We start from the raw sequence: 19116 nt of genomic DNA, 5'->3' as shown, positions 1-19116 counted from the left end.
TGTTATCTACTTGGTGTAATATTACAAGTCTGCTGCACGCATATTTTTGCTGGTATGGATGGGTGGGAAAAATAATAAATTATGACTCAGCATTTTTTATTCCTAAAAGTATAAAACTTGTAACAGAGATTATGATTGAAGCACTAAAATGACTGATTCAGTGATCCAACATTTCCAGGCTCACAGTATGACACAGTATATAAACAGGAATTCAAACAGGACCTGGATTTAAACAAAAACTGTTATGCCACCTTGTGGTTGACAGCAGCAGGTTCATGAAGAAAAGTCTAAAAGACCAAATTGTACAGTATCTACTTATTGTATTGCCAAGTGCACACACGATAATGTATTTTTCATTCAAAAAGAAACACCATGTACAAATGTGCACGTGTGTGGGAAGCATATGGATTTTATGCTCAATACACAAATAATTTAATATTCTTATCACGTAGCCATTAAAAAACAACACCAGCCCTAACTCCCCATCACTAAAAGACACTTCTAGTGTTTTTCCAAAAATATTTCTCTTTTTGATTAAGAGACTATTCACTCCCATGAGGACAATACGTCCTCTCTTGTCATTTCAGGTCTGTACAGACTGGGACCTGAAGTTCATTCATCATGTCATTGTTGGATCATACTTTCTTCCAATACCAATAATAACCATAACCTCCAGGCACCAACACTTTTCTCATCTTCTCATCAAAAAGGGGAGAATGTCAGAAAGAGAATGGCTTCCTTTAAATTGGATGTCAGCACTGCCCTATACATTGTCCACCAGTGTGCAGTCCCTAGAATAGTGGGAGTTTTAATTCTCCTCTCCTCATAGAGGGTGCCCAGTGTGAATGGATTCCCTGCTTGTCAATTTCTCATCACTTCAGGTATCATACAGTTGCCTGCTTCTATCTGTCTGCTTCCAAGTTCCTCAAGCCATTCACCACATTTCTCTGTCAGCTCAGTCTGCATCCAGTATGAATTTCCTTTGCCAGCTTCAACCTGAGCTCTGCACCTTGAACTAACAAAAGTTCCTCAGCAATCAGTTGTGCACTCCCTGGGGACAAACTGGGGGGATCTCTCCAGCACTGAGCCCAGAGCCCAAGTACATAGGGATTGTCTTTGACATCTTCCCACTATATAGCAAAAACCCTCCTTTAGCTGCCGCAGGTAAGAAGGCTGAACAAATGTTATATTGTCATCCAATTACATCAAATACTTAACTGATAATACTTAGTATTACATGTGGATATATAATATTTAACATTACTCAAACGACAATGATTATAACCAGAAGACATTTTTAAGATTCAGGGGGTTTGAGAGAGATTTTCTACACTTTAAAGGGAGAACCAAGAGCAATAGTAACATCTCTCAGGCCAATAGACATGTTTAAGGATATCTGCTGTATTTCACCCGAAGTTATGTCACATTCAACTTTAAGTTTTAATGTTAAAAAAGCAAAATCATGGACATCATTCCGCATCCCTGGCTAAGCTTATGTCTAGTGCAACTGCATGCATGTCTACCAATTTCCATGGAGCTACTTAAATTCACACCATCTGTATGGTCAACCTCCCAAATCTATCTGAAAATGTGGATATGGATCCAAGAGAAATGTGACTCAAAAGTGGAACTGTACAGAACTGAAGGGGGTAAGGAAGAAGACAGGAGATCAGATTACAGAAGCCTAAGAATAAAGAGAAGTCAATGTAAAAGAGACATTACTTTTTGCATTACTGAAGTTGTTTTCAGTCTGGTACTTCACTGTTCATCTAAAGAATGAATATATTATTGGCTCATTAATTTTCTTACAGTATATTACGCTTATCTTCTGTCACTATTTTCTAGATCGTGCTCTGCTTCAAGTACCCCTGTTATAGGAACTGAAACATCCAAAATGCTTGTTTCCTGAGAATGGGGTTCTGAAGAGGGTGGAGAATAATTATTTTCTAAACATGCTTCTAGTGCCTGTAATTTTTAACAACTGCAACATTTTCTTCTAGAAATCCCACGGTGTATTTATCAAAGGTGGTAATTCTGACCAATAAAAACTCAGGATAGTTTCATTTTGCAAACCTTGTATTCTCTGATTTAGTTTCAAGTAAACTTAAGTAATTATTAGATTTAAACCAATCCTCTTAAATACAAATTAGTAACTTCCCCTCTGGATGAAAGGGAGATTTTTCTTGTTAATTTGATTTCTGTTCTTCACCTACCTGAACCTAGACTGAAGTATAGAGTAACAGACAGGCAATGGCAGCCATGTCGGGAAAAAGGATGATCTTGCGGTTAAGGGCTGGAATCCAGTAAACCTTGGTTCTAGTCCAAGCTCTGCTACAGATTACCTGTGCGACCACGGGTAAGGGATTTAGGGCATGACTTTCTAAATCAGGTGAACGACCATGCAAGCTACAATGAATGCAGCATTGTCTATTTAATTTACATGCACAATTACTCACCACAAAACAGATTTTTGTCCATGCAAATGCCCTATAAGACATTTACTGTATGTTTCCATAATATTTAAACACACACAAAGTACTACCTGTTGCTGTGATAATCCTTCAGGCATTGGAGTCATAATTGCTTCTGTATGCATACAGTCAACATCAATAAATAAATTTAGTTCCTCTTCTTCCAGACAGGATGCTTTATGATCTACATATAATTAAATACAGCAGAAAGTCAATTTTTATATATCTTTGGGTAGAAAAACCAGAATCCATTGTCCATGCACAGTCATTATACTGGGGTATCCACAGTCTTGTCTACACCAAGCATGTTAATGAACTCTGCCATCATTACTCTAGCACCAGTGTAGTTCCTTCAGTGCCAGAAACCGTGGGAGCCATGCAGAGAATAACTGCTGATGTTTTCACCATGATAGGGGTGCATCAATGGTATAGCAAGGGTGGGAGAGTTCCCCAGCATCCTCAGTGCAGATGGCAGCCTCTGCGTCTTTTGCTTTACTTCCATTTGTTCCTCCCTGCCCAGAATGAAGTATATGACAGCAGGGGACAAAGCAGTCTTGTTCAAAGGGATGCATCTGTTGAACAAACTTCCACAGGAGATTCGGTGATCCATAATCTGACTGTCTTTAAGAAATGCTGCAAAATCTTTCTCTTAAGAAATACTTTTCACCATAGCAAGAATGACACTCACATACTGACACTAACTACTAACACATACTAACCCCCTCCCCCCAAAAACAACATACATAAACCTGTAACAAACAAGAAAATCAGCCAACCAAAACAAAAATTCCTCAAGCAGAGAAAAGGAAGAGAGGCAGCGATTCCATTAGGGACTTCACAATTGCTATTGATTTTATCTAGAAAACACTCAGATAGTACAGTGATTGGTAGTATAATACACACAGACATACAGATATGAGAGAAGTAATGCTCCAGGAAACAAAGAGCATAAGCAGATATGGTTTAGAAAAACCTAATTAAGGAAGGAGTTCTGCTAGCTTGCGAAGTCTATGTGTTTCTTCAGACAGAATCTGTAAAACAAACCAGGAAACTGGCTGAGAGCTCGATCCAGCCAGAAATGTACATGCCCTTCTCCTGGGCTACATAGGTCCTAGATAACTAGATATGTTAGTTTCATGGCAGACTAAACAATGATAGGTTGACTTGATAGTGAAACTCCAAATCCACCTGTGCCACACTAATGAATGAGGATAAGTTTATGAGCAGGAAAGTTGTGTAAAAACCCCTCCCATTCTCCAGTACTCAAACTCCTGTGTTCAGGAACCAGTCTGAGTCCACACCAGGGATGTGCACTGTGTGTCAGTCCTTACAGCCTTATGGCTGCAATAATTCTCTTGCCAGGCATCTTGAGAGGTGAGACAGACTAGCTCCCTGAATTTATTCAGGATGAGAAGGAACTTTGTACTCCCTGACACATTCCCTGGCTAAAAACTATCATGGTGATCTGCTGCTGATGGTGAGCTCATAGTGGGGAGGGCTGTGTATCTGTTGTTACCAAGGACAGGGGTTATTCAGATCAGCAGTGTCCTGGGAAAGCTCCTTCCTTTCCTATCAATTTCCATTTCTTGAAGGATGGTAGGTGGTGGCATTCAGCTTGCAATCCTTAGACTCCTCTTTCCTGGGCTGACACAATGATCCCCTACAGCATGACATGGAGGTACAACAGTTTCCCTTTATGCTTAGGACAGGAAATAGTGGTAGTATGTGAAACAAGGCAATGGGGGACACTTATCCCCTGACATTTCCCATGGTCCCATTTGCCATACTGCATATGAGCTTTGGACTAGGCAGAGTCTATGACACTGCTTATTGTAAAGGATCATGCTTACATGTCTGTGCAAGGCTGACTGAAGCATAATATGGCTGACTCAGGTTTCTAGTGGATTTCCAAGGTCCTCAGGATTGCCTTCAAAATCTTAAAACTCTTGGAGATTCCACAATCACAGATCTAACAGAGCCCTGATTGTGACTGAGACATGCTTTATCAATGTAACTCTGCTCTCACGTGTCCAGTATACTGCTGGTAATAAATAACATGCTAAGACAATCACCTAGGTATCTAAGTGAACTTTATAGAGAAACTTAAAGAATCTACACCTACCCTGGGTAATAAAGGATTTGGTTCTGATGAATGACCGACCTTTCTTCACAGCTGCTTTAGTCTTTTCATAGCCATCTTTGGTACCTTCCCTAGCAGCCCTCATGAGATTTTGCATCTGCAAGACAGCAAAAAACATATTCTACATGTTCAGTGAATAAAAAGAGTAGAATTCAACATATTGTAGCATGAATCTTCTTAAAAGATGTCACCTTTTAAAAGAACATTGTCAAGTAGTTTAGGCCCAAAATCTAACCTATGGTCAAAAGACTATAATCTTATGGAAGAAAAACTACTCCAGGTGTTATGAATATATATGGATATTTTAAAATATATAAATTGAGGTGGGACTTCAAATCTGAACACTGATCTCTCCCATCCTCTGATTTTTTTTGGATAACATCTACACCTGGAAGAGACCTATTTTCTGAATCTGCTTTGGATGCAATCCAAGATGGTGGACATTTTACAAGAACCACTAGATTTCCACCATTCAAGAGTTCAGCTGGGCAGACATATACTGAGAATAGATCACAAAATGTCACTGCCATGAAGCTGAAACCTGGTCCAAGTTCAACCACAAATGCCATCTATTAACCCTATCCCAAACTGAAACTGATCTGAACACTGGTTCCATTTATAATTAATTACATTCTTAAATAAGAACTACATTGCAAGGATGTTTAAATTACATCCCATTGGGGTCTACATTATTTTATTTTAGGCACACATGAAAAAAGTGTTATAATTATTACGCCGAGATACAATTTTCCTAGTAAATCTTCATTCAGAAAACTGCTCTCCCTTTCCTGACTGCAGCCACAGCAAAAATGAACGCTACTCCCACAATTGTGCTGACACGGTCAATTATAACAGGGCATAAACAAAAGTATCTTGTTGTGACAAGGCACTTTCAGTAGATGAGCCGAAGTTGTTATTAAAAAACAACCTCCTTCATTTCAGCTCCATTCTGTAGAAAGCATGAACGTCCCTAATCCTGCAATTTGATCCATGTGGGACGACCCCTCTGCCCACATAGATCCCATGGACTTTAATGAGGCTCCACAAGGGCAGAAGGGATCTGCATACATGGATCAGGTAGCAGGATCAGGGCCTCAATCATTAAGGAAACACAGTGTTCTAGCCGACCTTGTAAAAGTATTACAGACAGACAGTAAACACTATAGAAGTCCTTGACAATGTTCTTGTAAGAAAAACTGTACAATATCCAGTACATTTAGAAATAATTTTAAATAAGTTACTGTTCCATTTTTGATATTCAACTTGCTGTTTAACAAAAAAAGATAACATTGTCTGCATTTGAAGAACAATCATTTTAACACGTAGCTTGTTACAAAAATTAACTACACTACCTTCAGCTCATGTTTTTGCTTTAGTTGCTGAATCTCTACCGCTCCCACAGTGTTTGCCATCAAATCTTTCATCTTTTTCTCATAGTGCTCCTTTAAACGGGTTAGGTCATGAGAAAGCTACAGTGTATAAAAAAATACAATCTTTTCAAAAAACCTGTAGTGCAAACTTAACACTGAAGTACTTGAAAAGTATCATGCATGCGATTCTGTCTGCCTATCAGTGTCCAGTCAATAGAGAGACTGTAACCAATTAGGGGAGCTGGATTTTTTGTTTGTGTGTTCTACGCATTGCTGCACTTACTGAGTATGTCTACACAGGGATGAAAACTCATGGCTGTCCTGGGTCAGCTGACTTGGACTCACAGGGCTCAGGCTGAAAAATTCCTGTGTAGACATTCGGGCTCAGGGTGGAGCCCAAGCTCTGTGACCCTGACCCCGGGCCAGCCACAGCCATGCCGTGGGTCTTTTATCCCCAGGTAGAGTACCCACTGAGGCTTAGACTGAGGCCTTCATGATCCATTGGCAAGTGCTTTACATGGTGAAGGAAAAGGAAGCTTCCCTCAATCCAAAAGAATAGCAGTTGTGCTAAGTTCAACTAAATTTAAAGTTATACTGTGCACCTCCTGCTATTATAATATATTAGCTTTAACCTAGAACACCACTCCATTGTGCCAAGTATGAATCCTATCTTCTATATTTCTGAAGATCCTCAAGAATGGTGAACTGAAAGAAAAACTGTCAAAATAGGCCAAAGTATCTGCAGAACTTCCGAATATCTTTGAAACTGGAGGTTCATTGCACTGCAGTGCTGGGTAAGCATAGTCCAGTAGGGAAAGATGCATAATCTACTAGTTAGAGCACAGGAATGGGAATCAGGAATTCTGTGCCCTATTCACAGCTTTATCCAGATTCACTGCAGGCCTTGGGCAAGTCATATAATCACTATGTGCATGAATTTGTAATAAAGGGACAATACCTGCCAAGGGCTGTTGTAAGACTTATTAATTAATGTTTGTGAAGCACTCTGAGAACCTCAGGTGAAAGTACAAAGAAAAATATTCACTGAAAAAATCCAGTGTAAAACTTCCCATCTTGACATCAATAGCATTGTTTGACAACAAATCGAGGTAATATGAAACGAGATGTCCACCAAGTTGAAAACAAAGGGCAAAATTTTGCCCTCAGCTACACCCTTATAGGTCAAGATGTAATTAACACTGTTGGTACCACTCTTGCCTTACAGCAGTGTAAATGAGAGCAGAATTTGATCTACACACAAGAGGGCATTTCATTTTGCAAACATGCCGCCCCCACCAAAAAAAAAGGACAAGGTTTCACTGGAGCCCCACCAACACCTACAAACAAAATTGCACTTCAGAAATCTTAGACCTTTTAATAGGCACAATCCTATGAATATTTGGAAATGGACAACTAACGGAGCCAGCCTATCCCCCCACTGGCATATATGGGCCACAGGATGCATTATGAGACCCATAAAAGCAAGACCCCCTCTCCCCTTTGCAGACTTTAGCAACATTATATAGAAGGTTGGTGAAGATGCGGGAGGAATTTACATGTGGATAGGAATGTGAATAGTAAATTAGAGAGGGGGAGCTTTTATCCACATTGCAAACTGTAAGCACTTAAGGATTTATATGTACAAAATGTTAAGCATTTAAAGAATCTTTGCCTTTCCCTGTACTCCTCCAAGCCCCCTTTCTGATTCCCTCCATTCCCTACTATGACTCCTACTATGCCCTGCAACCTATGGCTTCCACTCACCTGCATCTCCTTCATTCCCCATCCCCCCAATCTATTCTTACCAGTCCCTCCTCCCCTCCCTGGCACCTCTCATTCCAGGACAAGGTAGCACAGCTCCTTGCTACCCAGTCCCTTAACTCATGGTGTGTCCTTCCCAGACCACTGCCCATCTTCTCTCACACTCCTGCCTTCCATTCCTGGAAATCTTTTTGCCCACTCAGTCCCAGTCCCTACCTAGAGTCTATGTGGGGTGGGGGGAGTCAATGTATATTTATAAGCATTTAAAAATTATTGTAAACCTTGCTCTGTGTACACATGTAAAGAGTTCTTACTGTGTTTCAAGCTGTCACCACAGGTAACAAGAGGGAAGAAACAAAATATCCTGCCACTTTAGGCACACTATGTGCAGAGCATTTCTCAACTTTAGCCTAATGTATTCAGAATCTGAACCAGATCTTTCTTCAGCCAGGTCCAGAATTACCCCAGCAAGCATCAGGTACAGAAGCTTAAGCTTGTTTCAGCCAGGGGAAATAACAACAGCACTTAACTTACAGAGTTTCTTTTAAGTAGATACAGTTCTTCGGTCATTCCTCCTCCCTACCACAGTTCCTGATCCTGATTCTGCACGGATAGGATATAGTGCAATGGATGGAGCAGGGATATGAAGAGCAGTGGGTTAAGAAATCTGTGAAATCAAAATGTGGATCCTGTGGAATTCTGTTCTAGTCTATTCTATATTGGGTCTTATATCAACTTTGTATAACAACATTTTCTCTTTTTAGTCTTCTCTCCAAGGTGAATTTTTCCCCCTAACTTTGTACCCACTTGAACATTTTGTGTTTGAAAGTGCTACATTATTGGGTTTACAATCCTGGTAAGAAGAAATGCAAGAAAAAAGAGCAGTGTAAAGGCAGAGAGAAAATTTAACTATTTAAATATAAGGCAAAAAACCTGGAGACAGAGTAGGAAGAAAGACCAAAACAAACAAACAAACAAAAAACCCAGAGGACAGGAGAGATATAACATGTAATTCAAATACAGATTCAGTGTATAGTCTACATCTCAGAACCTTGATACTATCCGCATCTTTCTGTTCCTCTGCCAATCTGCTGCAACAGCTGGCTTTGCAATATCTAGTCCTGACCAGCTTGGCATACATAGGTGGCTGGAGTATTATGCACTCTAACAAATCCCAGCTCTCAAAAGACCACTAGAGGATCATTAACAGCTGGTAGAAATTAGAGCAGCCTGAGTTTAACATACTCTAGGTGTTGAACAAGTCCATAGCTGCCTCCAGGAGCAATGGAAAACAAAGGTACTAGACCAGAAAATCAGGCACTATACAGCTTGTATACAGACCATCCACCCTCACCAGGCAGTCTTTGAGTCTTTCTATCCCCCAATACATAGCACAAAGAACCCTTTCCTGGGTGTCTGGCTGGTGAGTCTTGCACACATGCTCAGGGTTTAGCTGATCGCCATATTTGGGATCGGGAAGGAATTTTCCTCCAGGGCAGATTGGCAGAGGCCCTGGGGGTTTTTCGCCTTCCTCTGCAGCGTGGGGCACGGGTCACTTGCTGGAGGATTCTCTGAATCTCGAAGTCTTTAAACCACGAGTTGAGGACTTCAGTAGCTCAGACATAGATGAGAGGTTTGTTACAGGAGTGGGTGGGTGAGATTCTGTGGCCTGCGTTGTGCAGGAGGTAAGACTAGACGATCATAATGGTCCCTTCTGACCTTAAAGTCTATGAGTCAATGAGGCTTCCCTAAAGCTACAATAAACATTTTTTTCAAAGTTGAACCACAGTTGAACAATAAAATAAAGGGTTAAAATCAAAGGGGGCAGAGAAATGTTTGCAAACTGACTAGTTCTGTGAATTCTGCAAACCCATTCATGCGGATTGCACAGCCTCAAAATCCATGCAGGTCACCCAGTTCTACTCTTCACACTACTTCCCATACTCATTTTCCACTTACACTATGTCAGCAGCTGCAGAAGTGGAAAAGGTCAAGAACTGTTCATGGGAAACAAACAACCCATTTTCATAGCCCATGTGCGGATCTGTCTCCCTTTATGTTTTCACGAGGTTTTTTCCTTTTATGTTTTGCCTTCAGTCCTCATTCTCTTACTGGTTCAGACTCATTTGCAAAGATGCTCTTTGTACTTGGAAGCTGGGTTCATGAGAGTGTATGGGGACAACTGAGCAAGGTAAATGTTGAGCAATCAGGGTAATTAGAAAAACCGAATAAGGGAAAAGGCTGCTGTAGGTTACATACCTGTCTTTTGTGGTTGCCTCGCAAAAAGGAGCTGGGAATTCCATCTTTGCACTCTGGGTCACTTTGTTCTTCATAGCTTTCAAACTCACTTGAACTCCATCCATATTCTAGAGAGCTGTTTCCACCTTCATCTCCATTATCAACATCATCATAAATCATTTCCTCTGTGTGCATTAATACCGAAACACAAAAGAAAATACAACATTTTACTTAAGCATCAAAGAAGTTCCAATGTGTTTTAATTCCAAAGTGCCTGTTCACTATGGGCTATAGTCTGCCCTTTGCTGCACTACATAGGTAGCAGTAGGAAGTCTTTTCTCAGCATTCAAGCTTCCAGGCAGATATCTCTTTGGTGCACCACAGTACCATGTATGGCTAATGCTCTGGTGCTCACACTTTGCTCCCTAGGGAGGGTGGCCTCTTCAAAGAAGGGTGTCCAATATATGCGTTCATCTTTATTGTGCTGGTTTGCTGGTGCTCAGGCAGGAGTTGCCTCTATATGTTTTATTTTATATACAGTAGATCTTTGTACAAATGCTGCTCATTGTGCACCCAAGTTCAGGGGGATGTCAACATAATTACTCCCATGTATATGGTGAGCAAGAATTGACCCTCTATATGTAAACTCCCCTTGATGTATCTTGCTACCACACATACCACCTCACTTTAGGAACCTTTTCATGATCAATACACACAACAGACGACATATTTTGGCTAGGGACAAATTAAAAAGTTACCACTTTAAGTAAAATGAATTAGACCAAAGTATAGCAAGAACTATGCTCCAAAACCCATTTTCATCCTCCCAACTACATTCATACTCAGCAGTCATGAATGCCTCACCTCAAATTACCAAGGAGCATTACCTTATGTATAAACTAGAATAAGAGCTCAAAACTTTAAGCTTTTTCTGATCACTGACCAAGTGGCTTCATATCAGCAGCCACTCCAAGTTATTAATGAAAAACAGTTTGCACAATTACTTATTGAATAAGTTATTAACAATGACTGCATTGTTTGGGGAAATGCTTTTAATGGCTTTATTAATTTCTGTCTCCTACTTTCCATCTTTACTGCAACTGATGTTTTAGCTGGCACAGGCATTAGCTATCACACATTGATTCTACATGAAATGGAAAGATTTTACTGCCAAATAATCAAGAGAAAGCAGGTATTTGCTGCCATAATTATAAATGGCAATATTTGTACCACTACAATTAAGGTAGACAGGCACTTCTATTACAAATTCCTATTTTCAGGGGGATTATAATTTAGTATTAAAAACTGCTCTGCTGTAAATCTCAGCACACCTGACCAGCACTTCGGAGATAATGTTTGATTTATGCAACAGTCTACAAAAAAGAGACAAGATTTAGGTTATATGTAAATGACAAATTGTTTCAGAGAAAAAAATGACTTTATTTTTGCACATTTGAATAGTCCAATACTTATTAAATTCAAAAACTAAAATTTGACAAGTAACAGTTTTGTAATATTAATTAATATTACTTAAACTAAGCATTTGGTATTAACAAAAAGTGAACTCCTGAAAATGCTGAAACTCAACTTTTGAATCTAGCTTGTTTTTTTCCATAAATATAGAGTCTGTTCTTAAACACACACTTCTTGAACGGCACCGTTCAATAGCATTCCAGCAAAACAGAGAATTTAACAAAAAAATCATTGTAACAACAGTGAACTCTAAAATTTGTGGATCACATATAGTTAAATAGCTCTGATTTAGGGACCAGTCCTGTAAACAATCTGTGTGTGAAACTCCCACTGACTCCAAGGGGAGATCTGCACAATAGAGCACTTATGAGATGGGGCCATAGGCCCCAGTTCCACAATGACAGCAGTGTGGGTAGACCCTGCCCCCAAGCTAAACTCCAGTGAATTCAATGGATCTGCCTGAATTGCAGAATGGAAGCCTCAGATATGGGAAATTCATGAGACAGGGACAGTCTCTTCCTGTTAAAACGCATATAGATTGAGGATTATAAAGGTACAAACATTACTACCAACAGCACACATTCTAAATTCCTAATACTATTCATTGTTAAATATGGTGTGATTGCTTTAAAAATTCCTTATAAATTCAAGAAATTAATTCATCCAATAGGATAAATATGCATTCCCAACCTGTTCTCAATTTAAAAAGAAACACATCCTTAAATGTTAATTGCAAAATGATCAGTTCAGGTGGTCACAAAAAACAGGTTTTTTCCCTTATGGAAAGTTTAGATTTTTCAGCTAAAAATAGAAAGCTGAAAATTTTCAGCTGAAAACATTTGATTTAAAACCAAAGAGTATGATTCAGATTTGATTGCAGTTCAGGTGCCTCATGCCGCATTCTCTTCTATGGGTTGGGCTCAGATACTGAACTACATCTTGGTCTCCTCTCTTGTGGAACCACCATGGTGCATCATAAGAATCCCTGGTCCTGGTGTATGATGGGGGATGTAGTCCAAATGGAGACTTCCCAGTAAGGAAAGCACCTGAGAAAGGTGTGATTTTGCAGATCACATTGTCTAATATCTTTAAACAACACCGCACCCAGCATTCCACTACTCACAATTTTCAAGGTAAAAACAAATGGTGCCAGGATTTAATCAAAGTCTATTCTTGTCCCTCCATCCAGTAAAGGAGTTAGGTTAGTCTGGACTTAGAGTACAACTTTTCTACAGAGGTATACATAGGTGGGTTGCCGCCTCTTTGAATTTCTTCTTTGACTGATTGATGTACAGTAAGCTGTAGTAGTAGAGTAGTGGACTGCTGGGTACAAGGAGCTCATTGGCATGAGTTCTCCTCCTGATTTATGATGTTACGGTTGGTCAAAGAGCAGATTTTGTTTGAGACTTGGCTGCTGGCTAACTTTACCCTTGAGTGGATTGACTTGCCAGGAAGTCAGCAGCTAGAGCTTTAGACATCAGAAAGCTCTGCTGCATTTAGATATCAAGTGCTATTCTACCTCCGCATGCAGTGACCTTCACCCAAGAAGACCCCAAGTCTTGTGGTTTTGAAAATACTCTTTTAGGCCAGTTCTCTGTATAATTCTAGATTTTTTTAATAACAACAATGCTCAAGGGCAAGACTGTGACTGTGGCAGAGATCTGAATGTTCAAAATGGTCCCTTCTGGCTTTGGAATCTATGAATCAGGCCTTTGAACAGCATAACAGAAGAGGCTTTTGCAGGCAAATTTTGACAGGCATAGTCCTTAATTTGGAACTTCGTAGGACTTGATGATTTCTGACATGTTAATGGCATTTACATGCAGTTTGGGGTATGTAACCTACACCTGTCTGTGTGTCTGATACAAATGCCCCTGGATCATATTATAGTTTTATGTGTGCGTTAAAATAAAACCCGTGATTGTATTAAATCATCATCATCTAAGTTCCCACATAAACTCAAACCTGGTTCAGTGTCTGAATCTTCTTTTGGCACATCGTCGTAAATTACTTCATCTGGGTCTAATAACAAAAAGGAAAAACAGTGAGAAAAGCTTTTCAGATTTGACTCAGACCAACAAAGATCTTGGGTCTTATTAGCAAATATGTGTATAATAGAGACATACCCTATTTTCCGCTTACATAGAAATATCAGCATTTTGCCAGTACTTCTATTCAATCAAATAACATAAATAAAGTATAAGTATTATAATAATATTTATTATAGATATTATTAATCATAACGGTCATGACTCATGTGGCCATGATCATGTGTCTGGCAGGAATTTCAGTTAAGCTGCAAAGTGCACTCAGGGGGCTCCCCTGTATATACTGCGATTCCTTTCTTGCTCTCTCCCAGCACTCTCTCATTCCAAATCCCTGCACCAGCCTCAACCCTGCAGCTCGATCTGATTTTACAAGGTGAAAAAATAGCCTATTGTCCCAGGGTCTGGGGTGGGCCAAGGGGAGTGGGGAGGAAGGAAAAGGCAGCCCACACTCATCCTTCTCTATTTTTTAAGCTTTGTTTATTTCTTCCATTTCTTCACTTCCCCCTGACATTCACCACCCTACAATGTTCTCTCCCCCCCCCCCCCATGCCACAGGTATTCAGTTCTTTGTCTGTCTCATTCACGCTCAATCCTACATCTTCCTTCTTACTCTTTTTAGTTCCAACTCCACCCCACACCCTGACACAATCCAGCTGGCTCAGAAGCTGCTGGACATAATTGTGTACAGCTGGGCCACCAATAGGCTCACCACTTACAGAACTGCCTGGAATCTGACTCCATCTGAGAGGGGGGCTGGCAGGAGGGGTGCTCACTGACAATCTTCATCCACAGCAGGGTGGCAAACGTGACAGACATGGCATGTATGTGCTCCCCCAACCTGCTGTGAATTTCACTGACCAAGCTGGACCATGGCTCTTTCAGGGGGCCAGGCTACAAGGTTTAAAAAAAATCAGGGCAAAACACGGTCTTACATTAAACAGTCTGGGCAGGACAACAGGCCCTGAAAATCAAAAGATTCTTGGTTTCCTGGGACAGAGTCACTCTATCCCCAGGGACCACACAAAGTCGTTCTTTACCATGACTTTAGATCTGTCTAGCACACACATTATCCATGGTATTTGTCACAAATTTTTTAACAATTTTTTCCTCCTCATTTATAACCTTTCGGGAGCTTGAAACTGAAATCTGTTTCGTTGGCCAAATGTTTTCTCCTCCTTTGTGCAAGCCAAGAGAACTGTTACCCGTAAGGTTGTCATGAGTGCTAAACTGCGGGCGCTGGTGTCATTGTCAAGAATCCCTGATATAACTGTTCAAGACCCAGACCCTCACTGGAAGTAATTTAATGATTATGTTGTGTAAACTAAGAAATAGGTTGGTGTGATGAAGTAATTCCCCACTCCTCCTAATTTCCATGTGGGGGACATTTGCAGATCAGTGGGAACCATCTCTTTGTCCTGGCTGAGCTATGTAACACCGCTCAGGCAGGGAGAATGCCTCTTTAAGCTATAAGTTTCAGAGTGTTAGTTAGTGTTTCAGAGCAGCCGTGTTAGTCTGTATCCGCAAAAAGAAAAGGAGGACTTGTGGCACCTTAGAGACTAATAAATTTATTTTCTCTAAGGTGCCACAAGTACTCCTTTTCTCTTTAAGCTACAGGGCCTCTTTCAATTTCCTGCCCTGAGACAGACTCATTCAACAAGCTAAGAGCCAGTTTCCCACATTAGGATATAGAGGGATTCATTTGGCCTGCCCGGAGTTTTTCACTCCCAACCTCGCCATGATGGATCCAATTGTCATACGTGGCAAAATAGACCTGGGCAGTTGTGTAATGTCAGTTTCAGCCTCAAGTGACTCTACCAAGGTACGAGTACCCTCCTTTAAGGCAGGGGTGGGATACCGTAACTGTCACTGTAGGAGGCCAACAGGCCTGCAGCCAAAGACAAGACTGGGGACTTAATGGAATCATTAGCGGTCATAAGCAAATTTCTTCCTCAACATACATCCATCAGATGGGGCCAAATTATCTCCCCAGCTACTGATACATGACTCCACTTACTTCAACAAACACTTATTGTGAACAGAACTTGATCCTTATACTAAAAATGGAGAAGTGTGGTTTTTAATTGTTGTTATTTAGCTCTGGAACATGTTTGAAAAATGCAGGAAAAGATAATGCAGATGTTCCCAGGCTGTGACTGATGATGCAGCTGACTCACCTACTGACACAGTGACACTGCTGGGACTGATTGACACTTACTTTCCATCCATGATGTGTTTGCAGGATCTGCAACCCATTTGGCTAGAGCATCTTCTTCTTTACTGGCCTGGTTATCTTCACTTGAAAAAAACCCACAAAATAAATGTACTAAAAATATTGCAATGTTAGTTTTAAACCATGTCAATAAGTAGCTAAGTTCTACTCACCTTTTCCCTCTCATTCTGAAATTAAAAGATACTAGAAAACTGTCGGATAGTTCAGACTTAATATGTAAGTTTTATGTTTTTGTTTTTAAGATCTAAGTGACTTAATATGGAATTAAGAGTTTAACTTTAGCAACCCATTGCTGACAATATTAGCCTAAATAAATAAATAAATCACTTATTCATCATTTTCCAAAGAAATTCTTTGTGTTTGCAGTCTCCCTGTAAGGCAGAAAATTAAACTTCTCTCTTTCACAGTTGTCAAAGGGCCACTTGTAATGGTTTTATATGCAAGAGTTCACTCAGTGCTGATACTGGTACACAAACAGAGATGATTTGGCACCACAAAGCACAATGAAAGCTGAAGTTGTTAAAAACCCAGCAATGATTATGTCAGGCAAGAAAAAATAAAACTAAAAATATAAAAGTAACCAATAAACCATCTCATGAATTAAGGATTTGGAGACAGATAAATGCTGCCAATTACCTATTTGGGGGATCCTCTGAGCTCAGGGAATTACTATTGCCATCTTCAGTTACTGACTGCATACCCACTAAAAAGAGTAGAAGAAAGCAGAGTTACCAGAATGCTAGGACTAAAACATTTTTTTGGTTCACATTAGCTTCTAACTTAAATAATTAACAATACTGCTACTATTAATTATCATCTGCTCTTATAAAATGCCCTTCATCTACAGATCTCAATGTGGTTTATGAACACCTCTCAAAAATAATTAAGCTTCTTCATGTTGGTTATATCCATTTTGGCAATGGGGATACTAAGGCACAGGGGCACAGCAAGTCAGTGGCAGAGTTGTTAACAGAACCTAGAGCTGGATGAATGACAGGTTTTTCAGTTTGCTAGCAGTTCCAAAAAAAAAAAAATCTTTAAAAAAATTGCTTCAGGTGAAACTAAATCTGAAAATTTAGAAAAATGTGGATGAACTGAAAAATAATTGACAACTAGTTTGTTTCAAGTCAGACAAAATGTTTCATTCAACCAAAATGAACTGCTTTGTTTTGATTCTGGACACTTCATAAATGTACAAAATGGCTTTTAGTCCAGTGGTAAGGCAGTCTCCTGGGATGAGGCAGATCAGGGTTTAGTTCCGCCCCGCCACTACCTGAGGTAGAGAAGAGATGTGAACTTTGGTCTCCCACTTTGCTCTAGCCTATCAAATAATCTGTTATGGGTCTCTCTCAATCTCTCCAGGTGAAACTATTCAGAGAGAAAATAAGTGACTCTGGTGGTCAGGGTACTCACCTGGGAGACCCAATTTCATGTCCTTGCTCCACTGACTAATAGCTGAGAACCACTGATTTAAAGAAACTTACTACGTAGAAGGATTTTTTGTTTAAAAAAATTGTGTGTTTGCTCGCTTGCTTTGAAGTGAACTAATCCCACTTGAATAGTGTTTTCTTAAATGGCCCATTCCTAATAATACAGAGTCCTTCATGGATTTTCTTTCTCTTTAATAAACAAAAATCTTTCTCAGATGACTGGCAGAGAAGTTCAGCTGTGTACTCTGTGATGGAGATGATTTTCAATTGTTACAGAGTTCCCCACAGATTTCAAGGAAGAGTGCTACATAAAAACGGAGAAGACAATATGGTTCACTGAAATTAAACTAGGTCAGTACCTGAGAGAAAGTAAATTCAAGAGATAGTGTACCTTCTTCATCCACAGAAACACTGCGTATTATGACAGGACTGGAGTATGCCGGCAGCATCAGTGGTAAATTGGATGGTACAGCATAGCCACAGGGCACGGGAACAGAATATCCACCAGACAAGTTAGGGCTTGCATTTTCATCTTGAGGATTGGGTTCTGGTGAGGAGGAATGATCCTTTTCTTGGATTGGTGAAATATTTATGACTGAATACGGGTTTACTTTTGTTGGAGCGCCCTCTGCACGGGATTCTGTTGTTTGTATTTTCTCAGTTCTACCTATGTTGTCATCCCCTTGACAAATAAAAGAAGCATAAGCTTTCATTTATCACATAAGAATATAAGAACATAAGAATGGCTATACTGGTTCAGACCAAAGATCCATCGAGCCCAGACAGTGGCCAATGTCAGATGCTCCAGAGGTAATCATCAATTGATCCATCCCCTGTTGCCCATTCCCAGCTTCTGGCAAACAGAGGCTAGGAGCACCATCCCTGCCCATCCTGGCTAATAGCCATTGATGGACATATCCTCCATTAACTTATCTAGTTTTTTTTAAACCCTGTATAGTCTTGGCCTTCAAAACATCCTCTGGCAAGGAGTTCCACAGGTTGACTGTGCACTGTGTGAAAAAATACTTCCTTTTGTTTAAACCTGTTGCCTATTAATTTCATTTCGTGATCCCAAGCTCTTGTGTTATGAGGAGTAAATAACACTTCCTTATTTACTTTCTCCACAAGTCATGATTGTGTAGACCTCAGTCATATCCCTCCTTAGTCATCTCTTTTCCAAGCTCAAATGTATATTGCACTAAAGAGTAACTAGTATTTATATGGCTTCTGCCACTGGAATATCCGAGCACCTTAGAATCTTTAAAGTATTTATTCTCACAGCACCCCTGTGAATTGTGACCATGCTATTATCCCCAATTTATAGATGGCGAACTGACACACTGTTGGATCATATTAAAGAAGTTCTGTATTAAAATCACAAATGAGTTTGATTCCCCAGAGTTTAAATTCCAGGGTATTACTAATTAAGAGGTCTCTTGGTTTTTGGTGCTGTTTCTCTCCCTCTATGTGTGTGAAACTTGCAAGCTGCTAATTGTGTTAGTGCATTCTAAGACAGAGTCTGTTCTCAAAGCAATTCACAGAGAGAGAGACTCAAAGCAATACTCTAACAACAGAAACAGCACCCAGAGACTCCCCACCCTTTTGTTGTATTAACAATTGTGATTAAAATAGAGATAGAGGATGTATGTGGATGGATGCTTGGTGTGGATAATAACTGAATGATCAGGGAGGTGCCAGCCTAAGAATCCAGTGTCCATCGGCTGAAGGAGGCGTCAAGTGGAAATAACCAGAGGACCCCCCGGAGGGCAGACTGGAATCCACCCAACAGCCTCAAGGATGGGAGAACCAAAGAACAAGATAACATCTTGGAGCTGTCAGGAATGTGCTATCTGCTGATTGATTCAGCAACAGCATGATGAAGCAATTCCCATAGACGGGCATAGGAAGAAATTCCTATAAAAATAGACTCTAAAAAGTGAGAACTTCGGGGTCTG

The 19116-nt window shown here is 40.1% G+C and overlaps 1 protein-coding gene across 8 annotated transcripts in view; it reads right to left on the bottom strand.

Moving 5' to 3' along the window:
- Positions 1–19116, bottom strand: part of ARHGEF10 (Rho guanine nucleotide exchange factor 10) — a 192144-nt gene that overhangs the window by 99459 nt on the left and 73569 nt on the right. For 7 of the 8 annotated variants that reach the window (XM_084624285.1, XM_084624281.1, XM_084624278.1 and 4 more), the window contains 8 exons: positions 17553–17843; positions 16368–16434; positions 15717–15796; positions 13419–13475; positions 10002–10165; positions 5964–6080; positions 4594–4708; positions 2543–2655 (listed from right to left, as the gene is read on the bottom strand). In XM_084624285.1, coding sequence (XP_084480411.1) covers positions 2543–2655; positions 4594–4708; positions 5964–6080; positions 10002–10165; positions 13419–13475; positions 15717–15796; positions 16368–16434; positions 17553–17843 — 1004 coding nt within the window. The remainder of the gene's footprint in view (positions 1–2542; positions 2656–4593; positions 4709–5963; positions 6081–10001; positions 10166–13418; positions 13476–15716; positions 15797–16367; positions 16435–17552; positions 17844–19116) is intronic. The other variant, XM_084624284.1, reaches the window with a different exon arrangement.

This window comes from Lepidochelys olivacea (assembly GCF_965140295.1).
Source record: "Lepidochelys olivacea isolate rLepOli2 genome assembly, chromosome: 3".
NCBI lineage: Eukaryota > Metazoa > Chordata > Testudines > Cheloniidae > Lepidochelys > Lepidochelys olivacea.
Note: the sequence above shows the minus strand (reverse complement) of the source record. Positions and strands in the feature narration are given on the sequence as shown.